Genomic DNA, 27081 nt, shown 5'->3' on the forward strand with positions numbered 1-27081 from the left:
GTGGAACGCAGGCAGAGCAAACAATGAACACAACTCTGGAGACTTTGCTAAGAATGGCTGCAAGATGTGAATCATCCAATGACCACAGCGATAGATTTCTCAATCTCACAGCTTAACTCAGCTAAGCAAAGGTGAAAATGTGGAGCAGGAATAACTCACCACATACACTCACACTGCCTTGTGCAGGACATGCCAACACAGATCATCATAATAAGAGCATCCTGTGGTGAAGACATTCCTTTTTGATGTAACGCTAGAATGACCGCTGAGGAATCTGCCATTTGGAGCCATTCCCTTCATTCAACATTCATTTAATTTAGTATGGACTTACGTCTGTGTCATTAAGTGTCAAATAAATTTACAAATGGAATAAGTTGAAAACAGGCTGATAAGAACTTAAAAAAGTAAGACAATCTTACTGTGAATCCAAGGAATTCCACATCAGCTGCAGTGTATGGTAGAAAGTGATTTTGAAAGTACAGAATATTTTCCAACAGTACAGAAGGCATATATATTTCTCATATACTGTATATTTGTCTTATATCTCTTCAGTATATACCATTAATCTGTGAACCACCGCTGGACGATGCTTGTTATTGCATCAGATGACGTTCTCAAAACTTTCTCTCGCTGACCTTGCCATACAAAACACAGGCCATTGTAAATCACCTCACATCCAGTGTGTGGCCATTTAAGTATGATTTTGTATAAACTATGAGGGGAAGGTGTTGAATGGTGGGGAATGTCAAAATATGATTCCTTAATGTTCATTTTGAATAACCTCTCTGTTCTGCATCAGTGAGCTCCCCTGCAGTTTCTGCCTTCCAGCATCTCATCACAGAGGCACACTCCATAATAATCATATGGCAAGCCATTGAGTGAAAATGTTAAGTGTATGAGTGTATGTGTGTGTGTGTGAGAATGTTGGCAAAAGCTCACTTTGTAAAAGCTTAGTGCTGTTTGTGAATTCCTACAGTATGATGTGCCACTTAGCATGGTTAAAGTGGATGATACTTAATCTTTATGCACTGTAGGAGTGTTTGAGATGTGGGAGGATGGCGGGTGGGGAGGGAAACAGATGGATGATGGACTGAGGATGGGAGGGCTTGATGGATTCTGAATGAGTAGGTGTGTGTGTGCGTATGTTTAAAGTGGGAAGGGGTACTTTTGCTTTCTTTTCTTATTTCTCTGCCCACAGGTCCTCCAGTGAACGTGGCCATGGCAATTGAAGTCGCCAGCATTGATCACATCTCCGAAGCCAACATGGTAAAGTAAATATTTTCTCCTTCATATAGTGACATTCTTTATCAACCCCTAAACTTCACTATTATGACAAAGATCAAAGATTTGCTATTTGCCTAATCCTGATTTATCCCACTCGAGGGTTTGAATGTTCTCAGTATGAATACATGTGACATACTGGCTAAGTTGTTAGATAATTTTTCATGGATTTAGTGCTGTAAGTAGATTTACATTATGTATGTAAATTCTTTTCCTAACAAAAATGACTATTTTTTTCACAATATCTACAAAGAAGCATTGACATAAAGCATGTTATAAAGCTGAAAAACAGTTATGTCACAAACAGGAAATCAGAATGGTTACAAATATACGGATGCATTGCCAGATTCAGTATTTATGAATCATACTGATAATAAAGCCTTCCTTTTGGAGCAACATTTTGTTATTTGTCCTCATCTAAAGAATATCTGATTGATTTGAGATTTTAGTGATCAAAAATCTTCTGCAGTTCCACATGTAGCAGTGGCTCTTCGCCCTTTCATGAGATAAAATAATTACATAAAAAAAGCAAAATAAAAAATTGCATAATGAATACATGACTGAATAAAACATCACCCTTTTTCAAGCTTTAATAATTTTCCGTGAATCCACTCAAAAGTATGTATAACAGACATCTATAATACATAATACATTAAGTACAGTTATACTAATTGTAGACGGTAAGATTAGACAAAGTAAGATAAGATGAGATCACACACGATAAGGTAAATGAGATAAGGCAAGATGGATGAGATTGGATAGATATGATGAGATGAAATGCGTTGAAATGAAATAAAGGATATGATTGATGAGATGAGATAAAGTAGATGAGATGAAATGAATTGAGAAAAGATATATGAGATAACCTAGATGAAAAAAAACATGAAAAAAGATAGATGAAATAACATGAGACAAGATGAGAATAAATACATGAGTTGAGAAAGAAAAATGAAAGAAGCAGGTATGTCTTTATTGTCTCCCTTTTCAACTTTGTCTTGGGCATTCAGGGGAACATATAACCAACATAACAACACACAGTACACATTGCACTATATTCCTCAGTAATGCTCCAGTAATTTGGTTTTGCACTCTTTCAACTAATAGCAAGGCAAGGTCAGATTATTTACACACACAAAGACATTCCCTCAAGAGCCACAATGCATTATTCAACTGTTTTCAAATGTTTTCACAGGATGAGCAGTATTTCTGAGGTGCAGTCTATTTGATCTCAAACCACACAAATTTACATAAAGTGTGTTTTAGTGAGAAAAACATTTTTCCTCTTAGTAAAACGAGGTGCTGTTTGTTTTTTCTCAGTGAAGTTTGTTTTGTCATGACTACCAGTGACTCAGTCATCTTGCTTGTGACTGTGTGTGTGCTTCCTGCCAGGAATACACCATGACGGTGTTCCTGCGACAGAGCTGGCATGATGACCGCCTGTCCTACAATCACACCAACAAGACGCTGGGGTTGGACAGTCGGTTTGTGGACAAGCTGTGGTTGCCTGACACTTTCATAGTCAATGCCAAATCTGCTTGGTTCCACGATGTCACAGTGGAGAATAAGTTGATTCGCCTGCAGCCCAATGGAGTTATTCTTTACAGCAGTCGGTATGAGAAAAAAGATTATTGCATTCACTTGTCAGAGTAAGACAGTCAGACTCCTCTATAGTTTGAATCTGAGTACTCTCATGTTGGCCTTTTACTTCTATATGAAAAAGTTTTGGCTACTTTTTTATTGTCTGTTTTTTTAGAAAAAACAGAAAATAACATGTGCCTTGAGAAATCTCAAAAAGATATCTTTTCTTTGCGAAAATCCCTCTAGATCTACACCACGATTTGAAGTTAACTGCTTTTGAAGTAATCGCATGGTCTGATACACTTGTATCTGATTGGGGCAAAGAGATAAGGGACTAGTATGGAAAGCCGACTAGGTATAACCATGATATTGGAAAAAAAAAAAGAAGCTATATGACAAGTAATGTTTCTTGTTTGTCTCTCCTGACAATCTATAAGGTGTTATTTATTTGTTGCCTCTGTGGGCAGGACAGAATAATTTATCTGTGCCTTCCCAAACTGTTGCAAAAATGTATGAGAATGCATTTTTTAGTCAGCCTGTAAGGATGAAGGTGGGATTGAATTTAGGCAATGAAACAAACTACTACTACTAACAGTCTGGGTCAAAACCAAATAACATAATGAGTGGGTTGGCCATCCTTAGAGAATGGAACAGTGATATGGTCACAGTGGTCTGTGTGAACAAAGATGAGTACATTCCATCCAAACTCAACCTTCTACCTGTAACGTAGTCTGGATCAGGGTTGGTGGAGGACAAATAATGAGATGAGGAAAGAGTGGAAATTAGCAGGTAGACAGTCAGTTGACTAACACAATGTTTCTACCGGACGTGTAGAAATATGGATAAAAATGTTGGATTTTAACTTAATGAGGTAAAATTTTAGTATGTACATGGTTTATTTTTCTATTTCATGCAGATGAATGATGCAAGTCAACAGTTTAAGGTCTTTTCACATCTGCTTCTATTAAAGTCTTGTACTCCTCTCGTTCGTCAGGTGATAAAATTGTAGGTAGCAAATGCTGATGTCTGTCTGGAAATATGCTGTGGATGTTAGCAGTTTACAAGAATAAATAACAGAAAAGAAAAAAAAGCACAATAGGTGTACACTACTGTACTTTTGATTTATTCTTTCGTTCCCAGAATCACATCAACCGTGGCATGTGACATGGATCTGACCAAGTATCCCATGGATGAACAGGAATGTATGCTGGACCTGGAAAGCTGTGAGTCAGGATTTTTTTAAATTTTTTTTACACAAAATACATTTTGATTTCTGTTTGCTCATTCTGAGTTACAATTACATTTCTGGAAGGAGATGATTTGACGATCCTTCATTTCTGTGTTAAGAATAAAATCTTAGCACATGTGTAACCTTGATACTCCATGATGGTCTGATAAAACGCATCTTAATTTAGATGGCTACTCCTCGGAGGATATTGTTTATCATTGGTCCGACAGCCAGAGACACATCCACGGCCTTGATAAACTGGAGCTCTCCCAGTTCACCATCACAGACTATCGCTTTGTCACTGAGATGATGAACTTCAAATCTGGTGAGTATCTGTCTTGATTCTTAGCCAGCTCGAAAACCCCTCCCATATTTATAGTGTATCATGCATTATGTTGATTTTCGGGATTGGTTGGATTCTTTTTTCTTCGGGGTATTATTTTATGAACTGAAGGAATATATCAACTCATGCCAGCTCATGAGCCAGGAGGTTTTGAAGATGATAAGATGTGCTCCAGGGAGATTGTACCCTGCAATCCTGTTTTGTGTCTTACTAGTGAAAGACTAGTTACTATATGAGCAGAAAGACATACAATGATATCAGTGTCTCTGAGCTATTTTCACAATGGATAATTAGCTTCTTTTGCAAAGCAATTAAACACAGTCTCTTTTTTCTGCTTCCTAGCGGGACGATTTCCACGGCTCAGTCTCCGCTTCCAGCTGAGACGTAATCGAGGCGTCTACATCATCCAATCATACATGCCTTCAATTTTACTGGTTGCCATGTCGTGGGTGTCCTTTTGGATCAGCCAATCAGCAGTCCCTGCTCGTGTGTCCTTAGGCAAGTATTAATATGGCGAGGTCTGTTTTAAGTTTCAGAGTAATAGTTTTAAACAGCAAGGGATCAATGAAAGTGAAATTAGTGGGACAAGTCAAAATTACGCATTCCAAACCACGGTGACAATTTTGTAAGTGATATAGTTAGAAAGTACTATTGGTGCTGCAAAGTAAAGTTGCTGACAGTGCAACCCAAGGAGAGACAAAGTCTAAGAGCTTATAGTTTTGGATTTCAGGGCAATTACCTAATGAAATGTCTACCAAGGTGAAAAATTTGTCCTAAAGGTTGGCACTAGAAGAAAGCTCATTATTGTTCAAAATGGAAAAGTGTTGGTATTGCTGAGCAACACCACCAGAGTTTCTATTCATTCTAGATGCTGATGGAATTTTATGAGCACTATTACAGTATCAGACTCTGAATACAACCCTCTCCACCTATCACAGTAGATCGTCTTACAGTATGCACAATGAGTACTTTTCTTTACTTATTCACCTGTCAATTTTATACCAGTGAGTTAACAATACAGTGTACATAAAAGCACCAGGACCTTTTTAAGCTGTGTTAATCTGTTCCTCTAGATACGCACTGTATTTGAAAGGTTTAAATAGATGTGTCTGTTTTGTCTTGATCTCTGACATTTATCTCCCTGTAAGCTGGAGTATATTATGGAATATAATATATTATAGTATGTTATAGAAGTGTTATAGAAGTGACAATAAACCTGATTCAGATTCCTGCACGCCCAGCAGACATTTATATTTAAGGTTTAGAAGTAGAAGTTTGGGTTTGACGTTTGGTCGTGTTGATGACATCTATTACAAACATGTCCCTACAAAAAGAACCATTAGCTAAAATGATGACGGTGTTCCAGCAAAAGAAATTTTCTTATTAGTGCTTACATTTGACCCTGAGGGACAGATCAATGTCCAGCAAAGTTCTTTGTAAAGTTTGAGAGACCTTTTACTCTCACTGTGATCCTCATGGTGGTGCTGAAGGAAAATTCAATCATCAGCTGGTCGTTATGATTCATCCTTTGGGAAGCATGAATATCTGTACATTGGAATTCATATAGGAGATGTTGAAATACTTCACAACATAAGTGACAGCTTTGACCTCGTTGTACTTGTCTTGAAACGCATCACCAGCTGTTTAGAAATACACTGACAGACTGACATTGCCATTTGTAGTTTTACAAGAATATATATATATATATAACATAATGATCCATACTGTATGTTTGTGTGCCTTCACCAGGGATCACAACTGTTCTAACCATGACAACGTTGATGGTTAGTGCCCGCTCCTCTCTGCCTCGGGCATCAGCCATCAAGGCGTTAGACGTCTACTTCTGGATCTGCTACGTGTTTGTGTTTGCAGCACTAATCGAATACGCCTTTGCTCACTACAATGCTGACTACAGACTGAAAGAGAAGGCCAAGGTGAAGGCTAACAAGCTTAACTCAGAGGTGAGGAAAGCATTTCCATCATGTTTTCACATCAGTAGACAACAATATAGAGCTGTGGGGAGTGTGTGAGTAATGAGCCCACCTTTCACAAACGGACCAGACTTCAAACCCTGGTGTTAACAAGCATCCCTTCACTGACCTTCAGCAAAAGGATGAATCTCCAACATAGAAAGACAGCAACTAGGACATGTTCTGTCAGTATTTGTGATTCTTATCATACTGTCTGTTTTCTTTAGATGTAACTGAATCATAAAATATATGCCCATATGCTGAGTCGATGCAGCTCCAGATTTTAAAATTACAAATTAAAAAAATGACATGAGGATTTAATAATCTGCTGTGTTTTAGGGCCTAGCTCTAATGCTGCACTGGACTGTAATGTTTCAGTATTTAAAAATATTAACTGAAAGCCAAGATATGTTAAATAATATGATATTTAAATATAATTTTAAAATTATATTAAAATATCCTAAATAACTGTGCCAATGTGACCACAGTTAAATGTATTGACTGTAAAAGAAAAGGACAAAGAACAAGCCAGCCCTCTTTAAAAACAGAGAAAATGCAAACAATTCTGCATTTATTTCCTCAATATAAAATATTAAATCATATTTAAACATCATTATGTTCATTTTGTAAAATATGATACGTTGAGGTAAATACTGTAGGTGATAAAACTTAGCATGCTTTGGGGTGTGGCTTCTTTGATTCCATCAGAATGGACGTGCATCTCCTCAGCCCTACAGTTTGTCCGATTACGGTCACTTGTTGCTTCATAAGACAATATGGCAACAGCAACAAGCCCGAAACTGTAATCCACAAAGCAAATGATCACTGCGGCCGGACTTTTATAGCCACTTATCTGTGATACAATCAATGTAGTTGGGTATTTTATTTTTGTTTTCTACACAAGTACGTGGCAGATGGGTTAGCTCTCACTTTGTTTTGATTAGTTGACTGTGTGATTTGAAATGACAGGTTAACCTTAAGAAAGTGCTTAACCTCATCTCTTTGTCTCATTTCAGTCCATTGTGAAGAATGGCAAACAGGCCATGGTTCTATTTTCCCTCTCTGTTACCGGCATGAATCAGAGCGTGATGATTTCAAACCGCCATGAGCGTGCCCAGCACACCAGCAGCGAAATCCCTGGAGAAGGTGGCAATGAGGAGGTGGAGCTGAGGAGAAGAAGGTCCAGGCAGGTGGAGGAAACCAAGGAGGAGAAGAAGTGCTGTTCCAAATGTGTCTGCAAACCCATCGATGCAGATACCATCGATATCTATGCTCGGGCAGTGTTTCCTTTCACCTTTGCTGTTGTGAACGTGATTTATTGGGTGGCATACACCATGTGAGAAAGAGGCAGCTAGTCTGTGCTCATGGCTTCCATCCAGGACTGTATATAAGAAACTGCTGGAACTGGGCCACGTTAATGCTGGGAGACTGGTGCAGCTGAATTATACAGCAAACCTCGGTTAAAAAAAATCAGAGGAAACTTCCCAAGAAAGTGTTACAGCTTGTTAATATGAAAATACGGTATTAAAGGAAGCAGTTATGAGTCTCAAATGTGAAAAAGTGCTTACATGTCTTCTTACATACAAATACAGAAATGTATTGTGTAAAGACATAAGTGTATTTTGACTGTTGGAGGATCAATTAGACACTGGTTATGGCTTAATCAACATGCCATCCTTTCACACGAGTTCGACACAGGACCCTTACAAAACATCATGCTTCCATATCTGCAGAACTGACCACATGCTCACAACTTGCAACCAGAAGTAAACAGTCTGAAAGCGGTCTGGAGTGAACTGTTATCACCGAGAAAAAGCACTACCGAAAACAGAGAACTGGATGTGGAGTACTGCTGTTCTGCATGGCTGATAAGTCACTCACCCTCCTCCCTGCTGTTGCCACCCTTCCTGTTCCACTCCCCTTTGGTCCTAAACACTTTTTTTTTCTCTTCTCTTTCTTGTTTCACTTAGGACACCGGCTGGTGTGTCTTATCTATTTCTGCCACATCTGTCTGTTTCCTCACCATTAAAGGACTTCTTCCACTACCAGTGTTTTCTCTCTCTGGCTGATAAAGATAAAGAATCCAAGAGGTTGCTGGGTGAGATTAAGAGTAAATAATGCTGAGATCTTTTTTGGCAGATGCAATGACATCTCCACAAAAAAATTTGAAGTTAAATGAATATTATTTAAATAAGAGTCAACAGAACAACTTCAAAAGGCTCTCATGCGAGAGATTGTCAATAACTGACAGACACTTATGTGTCCTTTGTCTGAACATGAAAATTGATTTCAGGGAAGAGAGAGATGAAAAAGCAAAAATTGAGCTGCCAAAATTACAATTTTCAGATTATATTCATCATTACAACATTGTCTCTCAAGTATCTGCATTCTCTGGTGTCTTCTGTGATCCAGATCTCGATCAGAATATAATGAAGCATTACAGGTGCAATATTTTTCTTCAAGTCTGAAAATTTAAGACAACAAAAATAGTGTTTTGTAATTTTAGCAACTTCACAACAAATATGGCTAACATAACACGGCACCAGAGGAAGTCTAATACCATTCACAATCTAGAGAATTCATCCTCTGAGGACCATGATTGGAACTTTCATGGCATTCTTAATTTGAATATAATCTGTTCTGTTTAAATGGGATTTACACTTACCATGAATATTCATAATGCCTAAAAGAGAGTAACTCTTTTAGCAATCCCTGCCTATTTGCTCCAAACAAAAAAAAATATTTTCTATATGAACAGGTCCTGATTCGAACACACAATCTTCACATCCATCATCCCCACTCTGTCTCATCACTAGGTGACTTTTTCCACAAAAAAAACAATTGTATCATTAAGAAAAGGATGATTTTTAAAAAAAATTATACTTCAATTAAATAAATAAATGTGGAAATATTTTATAAATTGATTCTAAATAAGGTTAGGAATCTTCCCTTCAAAAGATCTTATTGTTCATTTTGAGTGAGATCTTTTAAACATACACATCACTCTTTCTTGAATAAAGTGTATGGAAAGCCTTTGGTCTTTGGGAAATTAAAATGTCGATGAAACTTTGTTCCCGATTTTGCTTATGAGGTGAGCATCTTATATTATAGTTAACTGAATGAATCAAGATAAAAATGGAAATTGGCATTTAAAACTGATTTCATAACTATTCCTATTTTCAGTATAGCCGGAAGGGGCCCCAATAAAAGTCTTTGTGATCATGAAGGTACACAGCATTTTGCATTCATGGGGTTTTAAAACCAGGGCTTTGAACCAGTTCATGGAACAAAAACGAAAACCGGAAACTTTTGGTATTTTGGCAGGAACGAAAACGAAACCGAAAACTTTATATTTTTTAATGTTCCGGAACAGAATCGGAACAGAAAATAATTGTAAACCGGTTAATACCGGGTTTTTTTTTTGTTCTTGAAAAAAAAAAAAGACCTCATGTTTCACTTCCTGTCATTCACTGAACGCGGGATAAGAGCAGAGAGAAGTAGCGGCGATCAGCAGCAGTTAAGAAAAGGGAGGACTCCTAGTCACAATCTAATCATAACAGGTAAACACTGCAGTGTGTCAATCTTAAAAATGTATGATTTAGACATTAACTCATTGGCTGCAGTCATCTGCCAGCGCTTTGTAGCAATATTGAGCTACGGGAGAAGAACAATGAAGATCTGTTGTTCAGCAATAAATGACATGGTGGAAGTTATTCTTGTCTTATTTCATGTAGTGTCTAAGTAGGAGGCATAAGCCTTAACCACAGTGATATAACTGTCATAAAGCAGTGGTGTAGTACTGTTTACTGTGGGGTAGGGCATATCTATATAGTCTATAGTATATAAACTAATTGCCTTAGTTGCCAATTTAAAAGTCCTTAAGTTACCGTATATTGCGCACCATTCAGCTCATTGTACAAAGAGGCGCAGTCTAAATAACGGACATTATCGGTGCATGGTTGCTAACGGAAGCAAAAAAGTGACTGTGGTTGAACTGTGTTGTACTACATATTTAAATTTCAAAAAATACACCGATATTATTTTTTAGATACCGTATTTATTCGAGTATAATGCGCAAAATTTTCTACCTAAAAAAGAACTCAAAGTTTGGGTGCGCGTTATAAACGAGGACTGGGGTGACACGCTTAGATGTATTAGTATACAGTATTATTTGCGCAATGACTTATTTGTCGAAGATATCGCTGACCACAATCGCAAAACATTGAATGCAACCACATCTCTCGACCCACAAAACGTCCATGGTCGATTTTTAGTAACAGTATCCAAATGATTTGCGTGGGCGATCTAAAATAAATACCGGTAATTCATGATGGCTCATGCGCATCACTCCTGCAGAGGCGAGGCGCATCTAAGGAAACAGTATTCAATAATCAAATGCCTCATCAGCAGACCTTGTCGGATGGTGTCATTTCCGAGAATTCTTATTATCCGCTGTGACGTATGATATTTGATTATTGATTAGCATTTTATTAGCTACGCCTTGTCTCTTCATTTCCTTTCCTCGCCTCGGCCACACTGAAACGTGAGTTACCGGTAAGCATTGCTGGTGTATCTGATGATGAATCGGACTTTGAAGGATTTTAAATACCGGTAAATATTGTTAATTTTATTTCGGTATTGTGTTCATAGTTTACGTTGTCAATAAATGATTTTTATCATGGATGCACGTGTTTAACAATGTTTGGCACTTACAATGCTTTGTCTGAGCCGAGAAAAAGTGAAACAAAATTTTATACCGATTTTTAATCGAAAATTAGGGATGCGCGTTATACACGTGTGCGCGTTATACTCGAATAAATACGGTATGTTTTTATTTCTTTATTTTTTGATAAATCTGTGCTAAATCCTTCGAAGTCCTCATGTTCGGTCTGCATTGAATGGCTCGGTAGTTTCACTGTCGCTGACCGTCACATTTCCAAATGGCTGTCCTGTAATGATGCCGGCTTTAGAGAAACATCGGACAAAAGTCGAAGCAGACATGTTAGTCCAGGATCCACAATCCATGCATATATTGTGGTGTAACTCGCTCGGCACTGCCTCGACCTGGTAAACGTGTGTTAACCGTCTCATCCATCTCTTTACGACGCCCCAGCTTAACTTCAAAGTCTCTGTTTACACCGGTGTCCAGCGGTTGGAGTTCTTTCGTTAATCCTCCAGGATGAAGACAAGCTCCGAATTCAGCCGCTTGATGTGTTTTTTGACAGAAGCGGTGGTGTGGGGGTGCATGGAGTCACAGATCAAGAGAGATGGCGAAGCGTGAAAAAAACCCCCCGGTCTCTTTACGTGAACCAGAACAACCGGAACTGATAGCCTGGAGTTTACATGTTGCGTCGTGAGCGTGTCTCTTCGCTGACGTCATTGTCGGGGGTCTTTAGCCAAACACATGTGGTTAACAGCATACCTGTGGTACAGTGCCAGCATACACCCTGTACCGGTACCTACCGGAGGTGTGCCGGACGTAGCCTCGCATCATGTTCTCTAATTGGTTCATCGCTGCTGGTGTACGTACTGACGTAATACGTCCTTTGTCGGTGGACAATGGCCCATCTGGTGGATCGCTGACTAAAATCACACAAAAACATTTTTACAGATTTTGGAACTCGGTGTACACATAAGACGCTTAATATTAAAAGGTGCAGCGTTGATTTTTGAGAAATTTTAAGGCTTCTAAGACGTATTAGCGTGTCTTATGGTGCGCAAAATATGGCACCTACATAGTTATATTTACAAGGAACATTATTAACCGGTTCAGGAACTTTATTTTTTCGTTCTAACCGGTTCAGGAACGTCAGTTTATGGGTGGAACACAAAACCGGAAACGTTATAATTCCGTTTCCGATTTGCAAAAAATTCTGGTTCAAAGCCCTGTTTAAATCTGATGTGACAATTGATTTTGAGGCCACAAATATTTTTCTGGTTTGGCTTTTCTGAAGGAGTATTTTTGGTCACAAGTTCATTTTTGGTTCATCCTCATAACTGTCTCAGCAAGTTCCAGCAAGGCTTCTCTGCCTTCTCAGCACACAGGAGCCTGATGAATCCTGTAAAATACCTGCCTAAGAGGACTGCACACTTAGCAGGTATTGATACATTATTAGCAATATTATGAGATATTATTTGCTATTATTCTAAGGGTTTACATTGTGACACTTATATAGCTACCAAGAGGTTGACCATTGGTCAGAAACACATTTAAACATGCTAATGCTACTTCATCTCTGCTGGACGCTGATTGATCTTACATGAGTGCACTTGTTTTTCTTCTTTTTTCAAATTTTGTATACTTTAGTAATCCCCGAAGGGAAATTAAGAGCACACTCTAGTTTTGAACAAACACATGCATATATGGTAATATATACCACACACAAACACACACAAGGGGGCCTGTAGGCATGCAGGGGGAGGTAGAGTAGTGGGCAGCTGCCACCTCCCACTGTCAGCTCACTTAAAAGCTGAGTGAGTCCCAAGTGAAACAAAAACATGCTTCTTTATGTTTAATGCCTCATTGATTGTCAGCTACAATTTCTATTGGATTTTAGATCATTGCTTACAAGCACAGATAAAGCATTGCTTGCGCACAGATAAAACAATGTGAAACATGACTCGTCTTTGTTCCTCTGTTGTTTAGTGTATAGACATTCCTGAGTAGAATCAATCCATGAAATATCCTCAACACAACTTTGGTCGTAACTCAGTCAGTCCAGCATCTCCCTTCCCTCTTGTTGCATTCTTGTTGTTTTGTGCAGAAGCCAGATAGTGAGGCTGTTATCAGGGCAAGCAGTGTAGAGGCAGAGCAGCCATGGGTGTTAGCAGGGCAATGCTTGTCGCTCAGCGAAGAGGGAGCACAGTAGATTGGCTTCTCCCAAGGAGATAACTTTGTTCTGGGCCAGGAGAGATGACATCATGACAGATGGTGATGAAGATGTGGGTGTAAAGGGCAGGAAACATTATCTCCTGCAGTGGCACCGAGGGGATTGAGACACACGTAAACACTTGTGGGACACACTACCTTTCACTGATATGCTACATCATTGGACTTGAACAACAGTCACTCCCCTATATAGAAGCAGGAAAATACACACCTAACATTCCAGAGTCTGGTGGATGTCTATCACTTAAAAGTTAAAGTTAGACAGATTCAAACCCATCGCTGTGACTGTTTAGGTCATTGTCTGCTGCACATCAGAGAATTTTTGGGAAATACATTGAAGACATTGGTCTCAAATACTCTCTGGAGGTTTGTACCGCACACCATCACACCATACACATTACATGAATTCAGTTCACAAAGGCTTCGCATTAACTGAAAACAACATTCTCATCATTCTTGAAACATAAAATAGCAGAAGATGAGACTTGAGTTTGAGTAAAATAAGAAGACGGTTATTTGAAGGGTAACATGTATTTAATTTTAGCTCTTTAAACTCACAAACAATTTTATTAGACAGATCTACAACTGCATGCCTGATAGAGTCTTGTAAAACTCTGTTGATGATTACTTTCTGATTTCAGTAGATTACAATGTGAGAAACCTTGGATTGTTATTATATGTACATAATAATTTAATATTCTAAGGTGCCCAATATTAAATTAAATGTAATTTAATATTGGGCACCTTAGATTATGGTGCTCAATATTGGTCTTTCTTTCAAAGTGAAATTTTAGATACAAACAGGATCATGGGAAAGAGAGAGGGATATATCAATGCAAGTCCCTCTCTCCAATTGAGTGAGATTTTGTGGCAACATCTTAAGCAACAGACAACCAGGATGTCTTTAAGTTATCCGATGATCATCAGATCGAATATACACAGAGACCAGATTCACACCAACTCATTCAAGGCCTCCAGACATAATGTGAAACTGAGTTTGAGGCAGTTTCTGTAATTCTTTTTAATCACTGCTTTGAATTCCCTTAAAGTGTTTATCCTACTGATTAATTGACTGTGAGGAATTTCTGCAGAATTATGAATGTGCTGTAGTTATTGATAAGGAAAGCTGAACGATTAGTTTGATATGTAATGACTCAGTGCAGCTTAATTTCAGTAATTTGCCAAGCCTGGCTGCATATCTGACAATCTGACCATTTTAGATATTTATTCCTTAAATTTATTGCAAATACAATAAAACTGAGCAGGTCTTTAATACATTCAATTCACTGCTAGTCTTCACTGCTAGCCCTGTGGTTTACTGCTGTGATACACTAACAAACATACTTAAAAAATAAAGTTCAACACTACAGACATTTAAACTAACTCTTTTATAAATAGGTCTCTTGTTCTTTCCTGAAAATGTCATGATGACTTTCATTTTTATGATCAGTGTCACTCATCTTTTTTCTTTTTAACAATCTTTCTTTGCCATTCCTTTGTAGACATTCTTTTTGTTTTGTTTTGCTGAATCAGCCTTGACTTTCATCAGCTGTGGCAGAAGAATCTGCTGAAAAACAAACACAGCAGGCAGATAAGATTTTGCTCATAGGCATTGAATATCACATTATTATTATTATTTATTATCATTATTATATTATAGTCTGTTAGACTATAAATCATAAAGAATTGGATCAGTGACTTTACAACAAAACAGAAATATCTAGCAATGATTTTCTACAGTATGTGAGGGAAAGCTGATGGTCCAGAGACATCCTGGTTGCTCAACCCGTCTACAAAAAGTTTCCATCATTTACAGTAATATACATTAAGTCTACTCAAATCTTATGGTACATAATGAAGTTATTGTCTACGCAGATCCTTGGGGCATCATGTGTCGACTTCTGAATGTCCTGCTGGCCTTGCTGAGCCGCTTCCTGTTTGCAGTCCACGGCGTAGTGACAGTGTGGCGTGTGGTGGCTGTCAAGGAGGAGCCACTCTATTGGCTGCTCCTGACAGGTGTGGCTCTACTGGGCGTGGAAATGTCTGTCACTCTGAAGTGTACCCGAAATGCTGAGTGGAAATGGTAACATAACACATATTCACCATGTTAAACATTTACATTTACAGTAGTTAATAACAGGAGAACTGGATTTTTTGATGCTAAGTTTATAGAAGGGATCTTAAGTTAAGTATGGAGCACATTAGTTTGACATTAAATAGCTAGAAAAACAATAAGGCTTCACACTATGAGTAGAAATTTCTGTACAAATGTAACGGACACTCGTCCAGCTGTTGTTGAGACATTTCAATGTGAAGTAAAAATGGACCCACCGACTGACATACTGACAAAACAAAGCCCAATAAAAACTAGCATAATACTGTACACTATAATGAGTCTTTGTGTTAGCATTCAACAAAACAAACAATGACTTACTATTTCAAAATTAACGACAAACTTTCCCCAACTATTAAATTGGGATCTCTAAATGATAAGTGAACATTTCAAAAATAACAAGAAACTAAAAAATTGTAAAATCATTACAATCTCCAAAAATAAATTATTTGTCAAAATATGGAAAACCCCCGAATTTCAAGCCTTTGTGAAGACAGCTTAGTTTCTCTGTTATTTCATTATACATAAAAGTAATTGTCTCATAGCAGCTTGACTTTCTTCCCTCCTTGACCATCAGATCCTGTCTGTATTGTTTTTTGTCTGACAGACAGACAGGAAGACAGACAGACCTTTGTTTTTTTTTTTACCGTAGTTGTAGGAATGATCCTCAGAATCATACTTTCTCTTCCTCCTGACTAAAGCTATAGTATAGCCATATTGATGAGGCGTTTGATATTGCTTTTCCCTAAAGTGGTAGTTGTCAAATCCCCAGGCAGATTTCTAACTTTTTTAAATTCAGGGGCCACAAAGGGGCCACATTTCACACAGAGGGGCTACAGTAAGTAGATTTCTAAAGAACAACATCTGTAAAGAACAGTTGGCGTAGCTTGTATTTATTAACAAGGAACAATCCTGCTTATGACTTTATTTCCAAATCCTTACATAAAATATATAATGCTGTGTCAAGCTAGAACACTTGAACACCTGACAAATGAATCACTTTGGAAAAGACAAAAACAAAAACAAAAAAACAAAAGATATGGAACATGGCAATTCAGGGTCCAAACAGATTACAGATGAGGTCAGTGCCCCTCTGGTCCCGCACTAGAATTCATTCATGATCGAGATATGAAATTGTGGCAGTGAGTTTTAAACATTTAGACACCAATAACGACCTTAATTTAGTAGATGGGGTTATCAGTACTGATACACAAATGTACATCAATTTGCATGTACAAACCACCTGTGCTTTAGGGGTGACACAAGGGTAGATGTGTTGTAGCCAGTCTCAGTGAATATGCTTTTTGTGGAGGGTAAATAATTTGCAAACTTGTAACTGCCTCAAGTCTTTACAAGCCATCTGCTAAGGGCCGAGACAGACAACTTGTATAAGACCTGTAATACTCTTTGTGATCATATTCTCTGATATCCTCTGCAGCTGTTTCTCTCTTTCACTGTTGATCAAGAAAAAAGCTGTATGTCTGCTATGTTATTGCTTTGTCTTTCTTTGAGATGATGTCCAGAGCTTGCTATTATGTCTATGTCACAAGCTAACTGATCTAGTCATGGTCTGGTGAAATCCATTTTTTTACTTGAGCAAACGGACATCAACCTTTATTGTTGCTCACCAAAGACAATGAGCTATTGTGTCACACCTTCTTCAACAAAGAGTTCCATGTCATTCAAAATGCAGTGTGTTATATTTGCAAGCTTTCTGCAGGTCCCTCTCTTTTTCACTGAGGCTTTGAAGTTTTCTCCTTATAGAGCAGGCTTTGCACTGTCAAGTGGGATTTGCATATATGATGAGAGTAACTGCCTATCTGAAATTTGATGCTCCTTTTGGAAAAAAGGGACTCTTTCTTCTTTAACGAGTGACTAAGTAAGCATTTCACTAAAAATAACTTACCCCCTCTCTCCCTCTCCTTTGGTGGCCTTCTTTTAGGTTCTCTCCCATGGTTTTCCTCTACCTCAGTACTGTCATCCCTTCCATTTGGTTTCTAGAGCTGAGCCTGCTGCAGTCCAAACTGCTTGTCAACAATTCCTCAGGCCCTGAGATTCATTTGCTGGTTCACATCCCGATCACAGCGGTAGGTGTCCCAACTCAAAACTGCCTCACCCTTCGTAACAAGCAAAGCATTAAAGCCACTCCTGAAACCAGATTGGCTTTAAATCTAGGAAGAGAGTGGTTAAGCTATTAGTTGTAGAATAATTACAACTTGAGATGCAGTCCAAATAGGCTCTTGGATTGCTTGAAAAGTTTTCAAATCTCTCCATCTTGGGGTGGTTTTACTCTGGCTTTTTTCATGCAGGATTTGGGAGCTTTTTTGCCCCTGAGCTATGCTTGAGGCTGGGTGGCAGCTTTAAAAACTTAAACACTTTGTGTTGCTGTTGTGCGGTGTCAATGGGTGTTGTCAGGATAAAGTCAAAGAAGTCACAAGTCTCAGAACTTGAGAGCATTTAATGTTGTCATGTACCATGGTGAAACTTTGCAATATAGTATCTCCATGATTTAACTGATTGAAACATCAGGGTAAGCCCAAGAGAAATTAAATGAAAGAAAATTAAATTATTGACTGAAAATTCACAGTCAAATTTGTCAAACCGTTCTGATGTAACTAGATTGTGCTCTTTCCATCATCCAGGGCATCATGGAGCTGGACCCAGAGAATTGGGTGGCTGGCCTGGAGCAGACTATGCTCATAGTGCTGGTTCTGGGTCGATGGCTTATGCCCAAGGGGGACATGTCTCGCGACCAGCTCTCCCAGCTCCTCATGGTCTATGTGGGACTGGGTGCTGACATCCTGGACATCTTTGACACCTTCAAGGAACCTGAGGTCAAAACCAACCGAACAATTGTCATTGTTGGCCTCTCTCTCTTCTCCTGGGCACTCATGCAGTTTCCTCTGGTGCTTACTCAGACACAGCCCAGAAAGGGTGAGTTTCCAAAGAGGGGCATAAATGGATTCTCCTGCTGCTCAGGTGCTTCATCAGCATTCACCTCCTGCTGCTTCAGTGAAGTGTGGAGCTTGTTGCTCACAGTGGGACTTCAAGATGGCCCTTTCCTACTTTACCGGCTCTACCTCATGGTCCAAGAGCAGGTACTCAACCAGCTGATGATCTTCTTCACCTGCAAAAACATTCTCATTGTCCTCTTAGAGCTTTATCGAATATTTGTGGTGCAGTGCAAGGAGCATGGAGGCGAATCAGGAGAGTGTGCTGCTTTGTGGTTTGTGTGTAAAATCAAGAGTAATGGAGAGGAAGGGGAGGAAACTAGTAGAGAAGATATTGAAGAGTAGAATCTTCATACAGACAGAGAAAGGGACATAGAAAGGGAGCAAGATCGTAGACCTGTCCAGGTATAAGAAAGCTTACAATAGTGTGTGGCACGATTTTTTCCCTCAAGGGGAGGAATGGCTTTCACACACCGAGAGAAAAGTCAAAACCATCTGCCATCTCTTGCATCTCAACCTCGCACAGACAGTCTCGGCTCTCTTGAGGTTCAGCGACTAGAAATAGACCACAGCCATAGAGAATGAGACCCCACTGAAAAGAACAGAGATTAATGTATGCAGCTCTTTCATGCTACTTAAAAAAACAATGTGCTTCCATCAGATGAAGGTTTCTGATCAGAAAATCAGCTTAACACATTTTAACCTGTGGTCAGCCTCTTCATTATGTAACAGAATTAACAAGATCAAGATGAACGAGAATCACATCAACAGCATGGTCACGATTGATATGCATGTGCATTTTGAATAAAATGATGCTGATAATGATGATTAGTGTGAATTGAATTAGCATGGCTGAGAAAATGGATGCTTTGCATAATTACGGAACCTCTTCTAATAAAGACACTTCAGAAAAACAATGAAGTTTTTTTCTCTGATCACCATGAGATGGCAGCGTTGCCAAGTCCACTAAAACGTCACACTAATGCACTGTTGAGTGTTTACTTGACTTAAATATGTCGACCTATTATGTACATAGAAAAGAGAAAGTACTGTGAGACAGTGACACAGTATCGCACTTGTAGTGTCGAGTCAAAGTTAAATATTTATTGGTATTTGCTAAGGAAATCTCCTGTGCTAGTGTTTTTGTGTGATTCGACGATACAATGAGGAAGATCAGGCATGTGATGCATGAGAGATGTAGTGAGCTTCAGCCAGTGCCTATGTGTTGGTTGAGTCTGATGTAGTCAATCCAGAGACACCTCATAAAGCAGAACAAGTAGGAGGGGAGTGAAGAGGTTTGCTTCATTTTTCAAAGTGCATTTTCCTCTTGAGAACAATCAGCCCATGGATGCCTGTTTGAGAGCTCAGTGCATTTTTATTATGTCTGAAAATGCACACTCGTGATTATGTGGGAGTCGTTCAAGTTCGGCATGATTTGCTCTATCTTTCTCTATTTTTAAAGATGAAGGTTTTTGAAATACATTCCTTCACCATCTATAAAAGTAAGACAGTGTTTGAGAACCAGTGAGGACAAAAAAGCTTTAGCTGAAACCCAGGATTTCAAGCTGCTTCTCAGTGGAGATAAACAGCTGAAGCATCCTCCATCCTTCAGCCCAGACAATATCTCACTTGTCAAACAAATGCTGGGATGTCACCCCCCTGCTCTTGTGGCTGACCTTCTCACTCTGTGTCTCTCTCACCATTGGGCAGAGTGGGATGAAGATCTGCAACAGCAGCAAGTGGCAATTGAATCAAAAACCCCTCTCCCGCTGCGCTGTATCTGTGTCCATCAAATAGCTGCACTCTGACTGGCCTGCAAGATGAAAATAGCAGGCGAAGCTGTGAATGAAGAAGGAGGGGGTAACTCTTTGTTTTCAATAAGCACTCAATGAAAGAGAGAGAAAATCATAAAGAGCCAGAGAAGAGAGAAACAGACCAGTTGAGTGTTTTCCTGCCTGTGTTTTGCGTGCTTGATTATAAAAATGCATAGAATATGAGCCAAGATTTCCTAAATTGACGACCTCCAGAGGATTTGTTGGAGAGAACTGTTTTGTTTCTCCTGTTTCATCTTGTGGCGGCACTTCACAGTAAATTATTGATGGTGAAACCAACTTTTAAAAGAAAGAGGAGAACATTTAATGGAGAATTCCCACTGAAAGGTTCATTTTTCCAGAAACATAATGCTGTCTGTGCTCCTTTAGTGCTAGATAATATAATAAATTTACAAAGTGACTCCGAGGCAAACGACACCGCGTGGAGGGAATAACAGGGAGCAACTTCTAAGCACCTGAGTTTTGGTAGAATCCTATATTAGTGTGACAATGTGATGTGGGCAATACAATAGGTGATGAAAGAGCTGCTTGCTTGTGAAGAGAGTCATTTTTCTCTAAAGATTAACTGCATGCTTTAACAAGATTGTGTGGGCATGTGGGAGGATGGGGATGTCAGCTGATCCACTGGCTGCCCTACATAGATAGAGAAAGGAAGAGAACATGGAAACTCAAAGCCTGCTACTCATACAGTGCAATGATATCCTCCAATAAAAAAATATCTGTTCGCAATGAAAGGAGTGCTACTGCTGTTGATATTGTTTTGCTGAGTATGACTGATCAATGACTTGGAGTGCTTGGACTAATATGACTATTAGTCATCGCAGTGGTACTAAGAAACTGTTCTTGGTTACAGTCTGGTGGCTGGACTCCCTCAATCGATAATTGTGTGAGTCACACCCTGCCAGACACGTGGACGTCAAAGAAGCAAGTTGTTGCACATTTAAATATACAGTATTTGCTAGTGAATATTGTCCCACTCGTGAAACACTGGACCAGCTCTACACTCTCCTTCGAGTGCTCGAGGGTTCATGAGTTTGCCCAACCAGTCCACATGTGTTTTGTGGACATGGAGAAGGCATTCGATCGTGTCCCATGTGATATCTTGTGGGGAGTGCTTCGGGAGTATGGGGTCCGGGGCCCTTTGCTGAGGGCTGTCCAGTCCCAGTATGACCGAAGCCAGAGCTTGGTTCGCATTGCCGGCAGTAAGTCAGACCTGTACCAGGTGCACGTTGGACTCCGGCAGGGCTGTTCTCTATCACCGGTTCTGTTCATAATATTTATGGACATAATTTCTAGGCGCAGCCAGGGTCCGGAGGGAGTCCGGTTTGGGGACCAAAGGATTTCATCTCTGCTTTTTGCACACGATGTTGTCCTGTTGGCCTCATCAAACCTGGACCTTCAGCGTGCACTGGGACGGTTTGCAGCCGAGTGTGACATGAGTGGGATGAGGAACAACACTACTAAATCCGAGGCCATGGTTCTCGACCGGAAAAGGGTGGTGTGCCCTCTTCAGGTTGGTGGAGAGTCTTTGCCCGAAGTGGAGGAGTTTAAGTATCTTGGGGTCTTGTTCACGAGTGAGGGAAGGATGGAACGTGAGATTGACAGATGGATCGGTGCAGCTCCTGCAGTGATGCAGTCGCTGTATAGGTCTGCCGTGGTGAAGAAGGAGCTGAGTCGTAAGATGAAGCTCTTGATTTACCGGTCATTCTACGTTCCTACTCCCACCTATGGTCATGAGCTTTGAGTAATGACCGAAAGGACAAGATCCCGGATACAAGCGGCTGAAATGAGTTTCCTCCGTAGAGTGGCTGGGCGCACCCTTAGAGATAGGGTGAGGAGCTCAGTCACCAGGGAGGAGCTCAGAGTAGAGCCGCTGCTCCTCTGCCTCGAGTGGAGCCAGCTGAGGTGGCTCAGGCATCTGTTCAGGATGCCTCCTGGACGCCTCCCTGGAGAGGTGTTCTGGGCATGTCCTACCGGGAGGAGACCTCGAGGAAGACCTAGGACACGCTGGAGAGACTATGTCTCTCGGCTGGCCTGGGAACGCCTCGCGCTCCCCCTGGAGGAGCTGGAGGTGTCTGGGGAGAGGAAAGTATGGGCATCCCTGCTGAGACTGTTCCCCCGCGACCCGGCCCCGGATATGTGGTTGATGATGGATGGATGGATAGATGGTACTGAATAACAACAAAGTAAAAATTTAAATCTCTTTGATTTTTTTGTGGTCATACATTTTGGGTTAAACAGCTCGAGTAAGACCTCAACCAGGTTTGCTTTTGTGCACTTATGATGTGGCCAACAAGAAAACAAAAGAAATTAGAAGAAAGACAAAACAAATTTATTTTGGATGTATTCACATTTTATGGACCAACTATAATAAAATGAAAAATAAACAAATGAAAACCAGTTTTGAAATTTAGTATTTGTTGAATGTGGTGCAGTAATTCCTTATTAATTGTGGTTAATGCGTTCCAAGACCAACCACAAAAAAAGAAATTCCGTAGCATAGCGACCAAATAATTATTTTGTTATTTATGGTAATTTAAACATTTATGAACCCTTTCAATACTGATATTAAACCATCTTATGTCTTTACCTTTTCCCACACTCTTATAGACTGTTTAAAACACTTTTGTATTAGAGAAAAGTTGCAGGAGGAACTTTGAGTCTCGCAGTGTGTACATGGATGCTGTCAGCCAATAGCATGCGCGTACGGTATCACGTGACTAACTACTAAAATCAATGATGTAGTGAAGCCGGGCATCTTGACGTGCGAATAAGTGAGGGATTACTGTATACAGAAAATGCATCATTTCACAAAACATGACAAAAAGTCAAATGCTGACAAGGACTGCACAAATGATTGTTCAAACCTTTCCTGTGCAGGTGCATTTTTCATCACAGTATGTAGTGTTTTCCCAACATGCCACAAGCTTCCTATTTTGTGTCAACTAATCAGGAAGTCTAAAAGCATGGAGGTGTGCCTCATCAGCCTCAACAGATAAAACGTCAGCATGCCATTGGAGTGTTAGCACAAGACAAGAAGAGTGAAAACAAAGGCAAACTTGAAATGAGCCCCACAACTTTCTGACAGTATCCAGGTCCAACACACTGCCTCATGGAACATCTTGGATGGCAAAATAATGAGCATTACTTTGCTGCTTGTGAATCAACAATCTTATACGGCTGTCATCTCCTGGCTTTTATGATAGAGACAAAAGTGTCAATACACGGGTGCCATTAATACCACTATTGTGAGAATTATTTAGTCTGTCATGACAATATAATGTTGTGGGTGCCGCAGTTGATAGCACTGTTGCCTCACATCAATAAGGTCCTAAGTTTGATTCCACTTGGAGTATTTCTATGCAGTTTGTAAGTTGTCTGTGTGGGTTCTTGTCGTGCTCTCTGGCTTCCTGCCACCACCGAAAACATGCAATTTAGGTGAATTGCTTGCTGTAAATTATGCAGAGGTATGAGTATCAATGTGAATGGTTGTCTGTCTCATCCAGGGAGAACCTCGCCTCTCGCCCATAGCCAGCTGGGATAGATTCCAGTCAAACCTGTGACTCGTGCTTTGGATAAGATGATTACGATTGTCTCGTCCTCAAGAAAATGAAGGCATGAATATTGTGATTTCTTCTTCCCCATATGACAAACGCTCACTTTCCCCTCTGACAACTTATTACCCCCCCTGCTCCCAGATAGCTGATCTTAAAGGTCTGTGAACTCCTGATGTGTCCTGTAAACTTAGATACCCTGCATAGAGGGTGTGTTTGGTGTATTTGCTTCCTCAAAATAATGGGATTTTTCACCAGAAAACTGGAAATGTGGAGGTACCATGGTTTTAAGCACACTATTAACTAAACATCTTTGGTTCCCCAACTATTTGACAGGGTTTGGACTTCATACCAATGTCATCACACTCATCTGCAGGGGCAGTGGCTCTAATACAGAGGTTAGGATGTGAATAAACAGGAGCAACAACATCTTGGAGCTTCATGTATTGTACTTGGAGTCCTGCATAATTTGGCAATGCAATAATCATATTTAGGGTGCCATTTGCTAAAAGAAAGAAAGAAAGAAACAACAGTCTATAATTTTTGCTATATAAACAGTTTGCTCTGATGATGACTTCATGTGGCCCTTTCTTCTTTCCTTCTGTTGTATCACCTGCATCTGTCCTTCTTTCATCATCACCTCTGCAAACTTCTGAGATGTGAACAAACACAAAATATATTTATGTGCAAATGTTGAGACTGTCGAGAATTCAAAACTTTTGTTAGGTAAAGAGTTGTTAGTTACATCCAATCGCCCAAACCAAAGGATAAAATTGTTTAAGGTTGCGTTATGTATACAGTACATCACCATTGTCCATGATTAGTTAAGACTATTTTCAGTCTAATTACAGTATGAAACCTAGGTAACTAAGGCTGCTTGCTTGAGAACATGAGAATTGACAGTTGTCAATCAGTGGTTATGCTTTGCTCAACATTGAATTCTACTTTAAGATGCTTCAATGGGCTTTTTGGGGGCCATAGTACAGTCTGTAAGTTAAGATGAATCTTATCTTTTTTCTTCAACTTTATTAGGTGGCAACTTGTAAAAAATTAAGAGGTAATATGGCATTGAGTCTAAAGTGAAAGATAAGTTGTTATCTGAATCAGCTTGTTACCTGATAAAGAATTTGATAACTTTCTCACTTATTTTTAGTTTGTTATTGTCCACTGTCATCTACCAACATGTTACAGAGAATAAAAAAGTGAGCAATTAAATAAAATCCTATTATGAAAAGAGCATTATGAATTTCTACCCATATGGCAGTTTTGGAGAGAACAGCTCTGACAATTCACAGTTTAGTCAGTCAATCTCAGGCCACAGAGGATATGCTGTTAAAATATTAATTGTTGCATCCGTTGCCATCACCCAGTTTTTCTTAACTGGGAGTAAAGCCATTTCACCCACTTTCAATCTACAACATGGCCTCTAGTCATTGAGGCCAAGGCCACGTCAGGACAGCAGTTCTAATGAGGAAGTACAGTCCACTGTCTGAGTGGATGACATAATTAGGATGGATGAATGCACTCGATGAAAATTTTTTTTTTGTTTTAGCCATACGCCTTTTGATGTCCACACAGTATGATGTTGATGCCCCAATTCTGTCCTCTATAAAAGAGTAATGGCTACTCTAGACTAATTTTCACTGTCTTTTACCAAGTCATTTTTACTGGTGAGAGACTAGTACCACCATTTAAAATTAATTGTGCATGCCAAATCCAAAGAGCATAACACAAAGCTGTGGCTATATGTGAGATTTATTTATTCAGTTTATTTATTTTTTCTTTCCAGAGATGTTATTACAGCAGACTTGACTTTCATCAGTGGTTGAACATCAACAACAACATCTGAAAAAAAAAAAAAAAAAGATTGACAGGTAGAAACCATTGGCTTGTAAAGTTCCCGTCCCCTAAATCAACAACATCTCTCTCATTGCAACACATTGTCAACCAAATTCATACATTGCATGTCACATTTTAATTATTTTATTTTGGTGCATTGTTGTTTTAAATCGTCCATTCAGTCCAATAGGCGTGTATCTTTGCACACGTCTTTGTCAGTTCTTGACAAGAGTCCAATTTTGTTAATGTTCTTTTTGTAGTGCCTTGCGAGTGATGTTTCTGGGCAATTTTGTGGTTTCAGTGCTGATTGAATTTCTTGTTTTGTGTTTGGTGTGGCTGAGATGATGTTGAAAAGGTTAAAAGGTTAATGGAGGAATACAGAACAACAACATATAAGTTGAAATCCTGCCACTGCCATTTACTAAAAATGTAAGGAAAAAAGTAAGAAAGGGACAAGTGAAACAAGTAAAATGTATTTTAAATATGTGGTACTTTTGATGGTTTCTGTAGGATTCTGGTTAATTTATAAAGAATACATACAATTTGTGTACAAAGAGGAAATAAAACATGAATGACTGAGAGACCTGTTGGTCAAAGACTCTTAAGCCCTTATGTGAAAAGTTTTCTTGTTATTATGTGGAGTGTGGCAAATGTACTGAATTCTGTAATGTACATGAAAACAGATTCCATGAAAATATTTGTTTTGGATTGTTGTTAAAGCTGCATTGATGGAATGAAAATAATGGAAACCAAAAACAACACAGTGCAGGAGCCACTCAGTGAACAGCATGCATACCATAGATCAGGCTATTCAGTATTTATTTAGACTTGCAGGAGGTCTGGTAAGTGAATCCTGGTCCCATGCTGTTAGATACCGACTGGACTGAAAAAGCTTAATTTGCCTCCTATATTTAGTGGAAAAAAGCACATGAAAATAACTACTGTACATTAAAAATCTTGAATTTTGCACCGTAAAAACATTCTTTTCATTTCATCAAAACAGAACATCCTCAAAAAAGAAAGAAAGACATAAGACATAAGCTGCTTTTTAGGCTACACAGAGATTAACAATCGCTTTAAGAGAGCAGCACAACCCACTTAAGAGTAGAATATCACCAAATGGTCAACTACACGAAGTGTCTCTTTTTACAAAATTCAGTGGGAAAAAGGCTCCAGTTAGTGACGCTGATGGGATGAGGCTGTCCTGAGGAAGCTGATAAGCTTCATTGCAGTTTAAGCTCAGGATATGCTTCAGCAAGGTTGGAGCGTAGACCAGTGAAGGATCACACTGTGGTATGAGGAGAGGTCTAGGTTGTCTTCTTTCATTCAAGTCAGTGCTCCTTTTTCGATCAAGGGGTCACAGCATCAGGAGTGATGAAAACAACATTTTTCCTCTCTGTGATAGCAGGACTTTTATGGCCAGGTATTGAGCTGCGGCAGCATCAAGCAGTGACTGTGCATCCTGTGCAAATACTTCAGCCCTTGTGTCTAAAAATACATTAT

General features: G+C 39.4%; 2 protein-coding genes across 3 annotated transcripts in view; both read left to right on the forward strand.

The window, feature by feature from the left end:
• gabrd (gamma-aminobutyric acid type A receptor subunit delta) overlaps positions 1-8433 on the forward strand; it is a 23344-nt gene extending 14911 nt beyond the window's left edge. Inside the window, exons 3-9 of one of the 2 annotated variants that reach the window (XM_068306437.1) lie at positions 1199-1266; positions 2671-2891; positions 4000-4082; positions 4275-4412; positions 4773-4928; positions 6180-6391; positions 7417-8433. In XM_068306437.1, the coding sequence (XP_068162538.1) occupies positions 1199-1266; positions 2671-2891; positions 4000-4082; positions 4275-4412; positions 4773-4928; positions 6180-6391; positions 7417-7740 (1202 nt within the window). In that variant the 3' untranslated portion in view covers positions 7741-8433. The remainder of the gene's footprint in view (positions 1-1198; positions 1267-2670; positions 2892-3999; positions 4083-4274; positions 4413-4772; positions 4929-6179; positions 6392-7416) is intronic. The other variant, XM_068306448.1, reaches the window with a different exon arrangement.
• LOC137601593 (transmembrane protein 26) lies at positions 8417-25169 on the forward strand. The gene is made up of 5 exons (XM_068323854.1): positions 8417-8498; positions 15165-15372; positions 17345-17489; positions 18045-18583; positions 25004-25169. Exons 2-5 carry the CDS (start codon positions 15179-15181, stop codon positions 25167-25169), a joined length of 1044 nt encoding a protein of 347 aa, XP_068179955.1. The 5' UTR covers positions 8417-8498; positions 15165-15178.
• Positions 25170-27081: the final 1912 nt, after the last annotated feature.

The sequence above is a fragment of the Antennarius striatus genome, chromosome 2, assembly GCF_040054535.1.
Source record: "Antennarius striatus isolate MH-2024 chromosome 2, ASM4005453v1, whole genome shotgun sequence".
NCBI lineage: Eukaryota > Metazoa > Chordata > Actinopteri > Lophiiformes > Antennariidae > Antennarius > Antennarius striatus.